This window comes from Engystomops pustulosus, chromosome 3, assembly GCF_040894005.1.
Source record: "Engystomops pustulosus chromosome 3, aEngPut4.maternal, whole genome shotgun sequence".
Taxonomy (NCBI): Eukaryota; Metazoa; Chordata; class Amphibia; order Anura; family Leptodactylidae; genus Engystomops; species Engystomops pustulosus.
In genome coordinates, this window is record NC_092413.1 from 186,467,221 (window position 1) to 186,474,995 (window position 7,775).

Consider the following 7,775-nt stretch of genomic DNA (forward strand, 5'->3'; position numbering starts at 1 on the left):
AAAATTTCCCAGTGACAATTGGAGTTTCAAATTTTTTTTGCTGTAATTGGACCAAGGATTATCAATAAAGCTTTATTACAGACACCTTACAGCTGATCATTGCAATCTGAGGCTACAGTAACATCCAGAGAGCTTCACCAGAGGTCACAGTGGGCAGAAGCGTCGGTCTTTAACTAGGGGTCATCTGTAAGTCGGGTGTCCTTAAGTAGGGGACCCCCTGTACATAAGTGGAGATTAATATATTTTACATCATTATATACACTTTCAACAAGACTCTAAACAATAAAAAAAGGTGTTTAATAGTAGAATGTTACAATGGTGATGCACATGTCTGAATCAGTAATGTTCTTTCACACTTTGTCATAGGATACGAAATAATAAAAAAGGAAAGATTTTCCATCAAAAGATCATTAATTTATTCACGACAAATTAATGCACAGTAGCACTACTCAAACACACTAGTACTTTTAGTATAAAAAGAAGACAATAAAATTGTGGGGTGAGAAGTTAAAAGAAAATAACAATAAGTGCTTGCCAGATGGATGCACACAAGGGAGACCATGGATTTGTGGTTTGGTTCAAGTGCATCACATAGATTCAGGCACCTGCTCCCTAAAGCATTAAAAGTCATCTATATACACAAAACAGAAGAAATAACTAAACAATAAAATCATCCTAATATACACATACACCTGCAAAGAAAAAAAAAGTGTTTCCTATAGCACCCTTCAAAATCGGTATCCAAACAATCCTCTAGTCTCCTTCACTGAAGGTAGAACCTCAAGTTTCCTAACACTAGACATCCCTCCTAGGGATTAGAGTTAAATGCACTACCACTATGCCTACGCAGCAAGAGCACTACCTACATTACCCCTACCTAGATTTTCTTAACAATCTGACCCAACCATATCCCACTCTAAAAGCTGGTCGGGTGCCAGGAACAATTCTTAGACAAGTAGCCTGAACACCTAGCGGAGGATGGATGGTCTTCTCCAGCAGTGATCCAAGGGATAGGATCGGCACACAATGTTGCTGCGCAGTATAATGAATAGTATCTGTACAGGGACAATCAACATGTTGCACTGTATAACAATTGTATGACATACACCAAGCTGGTTTACAAAGTCGTGTTCTGCATCATTAATCCTGTTCTGTGATCTTGTAATCTCAGCCCGAAAACGGGCTTTGTCCAGGACGAAACGTTTGGGTCAATCACAGGGATTCATGGCGCTGGAACTATGCAGTTCAACACTGTGTCTCTTTGTATTGCAACAGATAAAAGTTAAAGAGAGGAACTCCAAAAATATAGATGCAGTATGTACTGGCTCTGGTCTTCGGTGACTTCTATCAATGACCCAGATGTTCTGGTCAGGACAGGTCCCTTTGCGTTTCAATGTTATGGAGCATGTCACCATGGTCTCCACATGGAAGGGGTCGGAGGCTGAATCTCCGGGGTCCTCTCACTGTCCTGCACAGTTTCCATTCCACTTTTACCATTCTCAGCTTCATCCACATCAGAGCAGCTGTCATCAGAGGAGGATCCTAGCAAGCTAAGAGCACATGAAGGATCAGAATTTGGGGAATCCAGAAGCACATCCAAAACAAGATCCTGAAGACTTCCCTCGCTCAATGGCATGGACTCCAGTAGGTGGTTAAGCAAGTCAGCAGCCAAGCCAGAATCAATGCCCGGACAGCTGGACACAAAGGTGTGCACTTCATGCATGCACTGGATGTAACCCGCTGCAAATCGTTCACTGGCCTCGCGTTGTAGCCGGTCCGTTTCTGTAGAAAACAAAAAGTTAAAATTAAAATTTAGCCGAGCACAAGACAGCAGCAGCAGATCAAGTTTACAAAAAACGGTAATTGTCAAAGACCATCATCTTATCAACTTTATTATATGCGAAAATTTTGCGTATTATAGATACCCACCCGCTGTTCTTGTCTGAAGGATCCGCTGAACGCGCTTCACAGTAAGTTCAAGAACTTCTGCATTCTCCATCTTTGATTGAAACTATTGAGAGAAGATATGACATGAGTCAGTGAAGCCGCCAGATCTCTCCCACCTCAGCACAAGGACGCCTAGATTTGGTAGTTGGCAATTTAATGTTAGTCTTCTGATTTTAACGTAAAGCCATGCGACAACCGCTCAATGGTTAATATCACACACAACTACACACCTCATTGTCGGCAAGGATGCCTCGAAGCTCCTGCAGACTTTCATTAATCCTGGCTCTCCTTCTCTTCTCCACAAGAGGTTTTCTTGTCTGCAGAGAAAATACAAGTTGGACGTGAATTGATGCCAGGATCACAAGTTCTATTAGGACAATGAAATTGTCATTGCTCTGAATCCCAAAATAAGTCATCCTAAATCCTGCCACCAACGTTCTAGTACAAGTCATCCCAACAAATATTACATTATATTGTAAGCTCTTGGACCACCACTCCTATTGGTTCATATGCCATGTTATTGTTCTGTGATGTCTTATTTTGTCTGTGTATGTACAGTACTCTATGATCTGTACAGAGCTGCAGAATATGATGGCGCTATATAATGATTTAATAAATTTATATACGGGCGGTCACCTACTTAAGAACACCCGACTTACAGACAGCCCCTAGTTACAAACAGACCTCTGGATGTTGGTAACTTACTGTACTTTAGCCTTAGGCTACAATAAACAGCTATAACAGTTATCACATGTGTCTGCAATGAAGATTTAGTGTTAATCCTGATTCTTAGGACAATCCAACATTTTTAAAATCCAATTGTCACAGAGACCAAAAAAAGAAAATTGTCTGGAATTACAATCATAAACGATACAGTTCAACTTAAGAACAATCCTACAGAACCGATCTTGTACATAACGCAGGGACTACCTGTAATTTTTTACTATGCCAGATACAATAAACTTTTCTAATAATCTCTAATATTCTATATAGGCAACCGAACTGTCCAAAGATCGATACAGACATCTGGAATAGGAGTATAAAAATTTAAAAAATCATCAAGCATTGGCTTATGATAAAGCGATATCTCATTGTATAAAAAAACAATATGGAAAGTGCTACCTCTTAACCAGAAAACCAGAGTAGAAGGCCCAGGTTGGCGCCCTAGGTAATTACCTACCGTCACCTACCCCTCGTCCTGGCCCTGAATACAATATTATAGAATACTCCTCTTGGGTCCAGGTATAACGTACAGTTCTGCGTGGAACCTTCGTCCATAAGCCACCACTCACAGCTCTATAGCAGTAATAGAGGACAGGGGCATCATACAGCTCCCTAGTTTTAAATGCCTAAATAGGAGGTTTCTATTTATGCCAAAGCAAGTAGCGGAGGTTATTGCCTTCCTCACTCATTTGAGTAATTTAATCACGAAGGACTTAACTTTTGATGGTAAATCAGTGAGTACAATAGTGGTGGCATAATAGCCCACAGCTAGCCAGCGGTTTAAAGGGCGATAGCAACTATTAGACTCAAATTGCTAGACCTTTAATGCTACCAGCATCCTTTAGACATAGAACACAACGTACACATGCAGAACACTACCCTAACAGGACCCGCAACATTATCAGCTTGTATTCACCCAAAATAAACAAATAACCATAGAGAACAACTTATGACACAATACAGGCCAAATACTGACACAGCATTGGACACTATTGCAGCAATTAGAATCAGAAAAGCAAATACAATGTGACATGAAACCAGAAGTATAATAAATACAAAAGACACAATAGTAATAGGAAGATAACAGCACATCTATACAGTATACAATTACACAGGGATTTCTGCTTTAGTCTATATAGGAATAGCCACAATCTCTGCCTCCCTCTCTGTGCGCACACACACATATATTTTTATACAGGCAGTCCCCGACTTATAGACTAGTTACATACTGACCCCTCTGCCCACTGTGACCTCTGGTGATGGTCTCTGGATGTTACTTTAGTTCCAGGAAGCTATAATCAGATGTATATAATTTATAATCCTTGTTCCCTTGACATCACAAAACTTTGAAAATCCAATTGTCTCAAATGTGACAAATAGAAAAATTGTCTGGAGTTACAATGATACAGTTCCAACTTACACACAAATTAAACTTAAGAACAAACCTAAAGAACATATCTTGTACATAACCTGGGGACTGCATGTATGCTATAAATACAGACTCTATGCATTAGACCATACAGTAAAAGTCACAATGTATGTACAGGGATAGTAACACTGTATATAATACATACAATATATATGTATACATACACACACACACACAACCTAAGCTTTGGTTGATACAGGAATAGCCGCAAAGTATACACTATTTATACGGGCTGTACAGGAATAGCCACAACGTATATACAATATACAGGATGTATGAATTAGTCTATACAGGAATAGTAACAGAGTATATTTGTGTGTTTATAATGTATACAATATATATACTGTTACTATTCCTCTACAGACTAATGCATAGATTGTATACACTATAAAAACACAATTTATGCATTAGTCTGTACAGAAAGTCACACTGTATATAATGTATACACTGTATACATTATCTATGCTGCAGTCTGTACAGAAATAGTCACAATTTATATAATGTATAATAGCCGCAAATTATACACTATATACAGGATCCATGCATTAGTCTATACAAGAATAATAAGTGTATATTTGTGTATTTATAGTGTATACAATATATACACTGTTACTATTCCTCTACAGACTAATGCATAGAGCCTGTATAAAGTGTATACATTAAATACATTGTAACTATTTCTGTACAGACTAATGCATTGATTGTGTTTTATAGTGTATACAATCTATGCAGTAGTCTGTACAGAAAGTCACACCGTATATAATGTATACACAAGATCTACACTGATACAGAAATAGTCACAATGTGTATATGTATACAGGTTCTATGCTATCTGTACATGAATAGTCACAATGCATTCACTATATAAAGGATATGAATAGTCACAGTGTACATACTGTATACATGATATATGCAATAGCCTGTACATGACTAGTCACTATAAATGCAGGATGTATATACTATGTACATGATCTATGCAATAGCCTGTACATGGATAGTCACAGTGTACATACTGTATACACTATAAATACAGGATGCATTATACTGTACATGCATAGTAACACTGTATATACTATACACATGATCTATGCGCGGTCTGTAGAGGAAGAGTAACAATATACATATAATGTATCCCCAGTAGCAGCTCCTCCCCGCGGGGCCTAGTGCAGCAGTGTGTGCAGAGGGTCTCTCACCTGCCTGTCCCCCCGGTCCATGGTCACTGTGCGGTAGATGAGCCGTGTGTGTGAGTGTGTACAGGCCTCTCGCTCACACCTGCCTCTCCCCCCGGTCCATGTGACTATATACAACGTTCTATGCCTCTCTTTGTGACGTCACAATGCGGCTGCTCGCCCTCGCCATATACTCTGCCTTATTTGCATGTGAATGAGAGGCCGCAGCTGACGTCACGTGGTACACGGCCCAATCGCCGAGCTCGCTATTGTCCCAAGCGGCAGCTGCTGTGTAGCGCAGGAGAATGTAGTAGGGACAGCGCGGATATTATTTTGGTTGCCGTTGCCGCCCGCATTTGCTGTGTGTAAATCTTGGCTGTGTATAATAAGCTATTTATTACACAGTGATGTGTATAATGTGTCCTTGTGGACATGCCCTATAGCCACCTATAGGATGAAAACTATATATTAAGGCTCATTCCGATGCAAAAACACTTCCCGTTTTCATGTCCTCATCTATATGGCTTCTGGCTGACAGAATTTCTTTGGCCAAAAAACCTGCTTCCCCAGCACCTATTCATCTCTATGGAAGTTCTTGGTCCACAGGCAAGAAATGGCGCATGCTGCAATTTTCTTCTAATGCTCCGTGACAAAAAAAGGCACATAGAAAAAAATGAGTCACATTTACATCGGCAAAATTCACGACTAGCAAATGGATGTGGAAATTGCTTGTCTGAATAAGCGCTAAAAGAAATGATCCTGTAAAATGCCTCTAATATACCCAGTATATAGAACAGATGAGGGTGAATATGATGCAGAATGTAGATATGGTGTCAATAATACATTTACAGCCTTCATATTCTGCAGTACTGTATATACAGTTGCATATACAGTTTTATACGTATCACCTAGCCTGATTACTGACCACTGGGAACCCCACTATTCATGATAACAGGGCTCCCGTTATATGTATAGGTACACACTGCTGCTCCATTCATCTATATGGGACTGATGAGTATTGTTGAGCTCTTCTATACTCATTTATATGCATGTTCAATATGATTCAATCCATTCAGACACCCCCCCCCCCTCCCATAAGTTTTATAAACCCCCCTCCCCATACATACACCTTTAGAAACACTTCTCCACCATAAACTCCACAGATTCAAATATTAAGTCATTGACCACAGAAGAATGTGGCGATACTCAGTCTCCTCGCTGATGTGGTCTGAGGTTCCCTTCAGGGGCGGATAAAGACTGCCATGGGCCCGGGGCTGTATGAATATTATAGCCACTACAAATCTGGAATCACTTCCTACATATGATACTATAATAAAGCTTCTTGGGGAATGGAGGATGCGTCCTTTCTACCTGCTTTCAATCTGTGGTTTCAGATCTTTGGTGGACCTTCGGAAGTCCAGAAATGGCTCTTATGTACATGTACATTGAGAGCAGGAACAGAGGTACAAAAATTCCTACTGCCAGAAACACCTATGTAGTACTCATCCCATCTTTGATGCTGAATGGTGTTCCAGCTACATGAATCCTACTCCTACTTGATTCTGAAACAGTCAGTAGAGCACCAGCCCCAAAGCATAGTTTTCAGTTTCTTCTTCAATATCTTTCACGTTAGGGTCCTCCATAGTCAGAACCAACTGGGAAAAAGTAGGGGTGAGGCTTTAAAGCTATTTTTGCCCAATTGCCCCCTAGGGCAGGGGCATTGCAGAATGGACACAATGCTGGGGACGAGACTCTGTGTATCACAGTGATATGTCATACAAGGACAAGGAGTCCCTGCTACCCTTGGAAGACAAGCTCTGACTGTAATCATGATAACAGCGGGGAAGAAGGGATTCCTTGTATGATATATCACTATGATGCATGAAGTCCTCTGCTCTGCACTGTTTTTGGCTCATGAAATCTGACCAGCGTGCGGTTTGTTTTTAACGGACTGACCACAGTCATGTGTTAGCGGCATTTATAGGGTTAGAAGCATACTCTCCAATGATAGGGAGGGCAGATTTAAATGAACTTTATATACAAATAACATCAGGTCAATGTGACCCCTACAGTCACAATTGTTGTCATGCTCTTAATACTTATTTTCATTAAACCCCCTATCATCTAAAGTTGAACATAACCACTGCATACTACTGTGCATACATGCAGTCTGGATACTTCAATTACTTATTTTAATTGTTCAGTGCATCCAGGTTATAAATAGAAAATCCTTTACAATTTTTACCTTCTCCTCCACAAGGTGTCAATTACCCTTAATGTGTCAATGACCTGCTTCTTTTGATGTGTCCAGTGACTATAGCATTTATTACCATAGTAACTTTACTGAAGTTCAAAGCTGCAGGGGGCAGCCATTGTTACGACCTGCAGGCCTAGGCTGAGGTTTTGTGCCATTTGCACATTGCTGCTGAGCATTTGATATATAAATGTCTTTGGAGGACAGGGGTTGAGAAATGTGGCAGCTATTACTTTATCTGATTTATTGTACT

At 40.1% G+C, this 7,775-nt stretch overlaps 1 protein-coding gene across 1 annotated transcript; it reads right to left on the reverse strand.

Moving 5' to 3' along the window:
• Nucleotides 1–274: 274 nt before the first annotated feature.
• LOC140122452 (transcription cofactor HES-6-like) lies at nucleotides 275–5,515 on the reverse strand. Its single transcript, XM_072143328.1, has 4 exons — nucleotides 5,293–5,515; nucleotides 2,178–2,264; nucleotides 1,930–2,011; nucleotides 275–1,782 (listed from the first exon to the last, which is right to left on the reverse strand). The coding sequence occupies exons 1-4, from the start codon at nucleotides 5,311–5,313 to the stop codon at nucleotides 1,409–1,411; spliced, it is 564 nt and encodes a 187-aa protein (XP_071999429.1). The 5' UTR covers nucleotides 5,314–5,515; the 3' UTR covers nucleotides 275–1,408.
• Nucleotides 5,516–7,775: the final 2,260 nt, after the last annotated feature.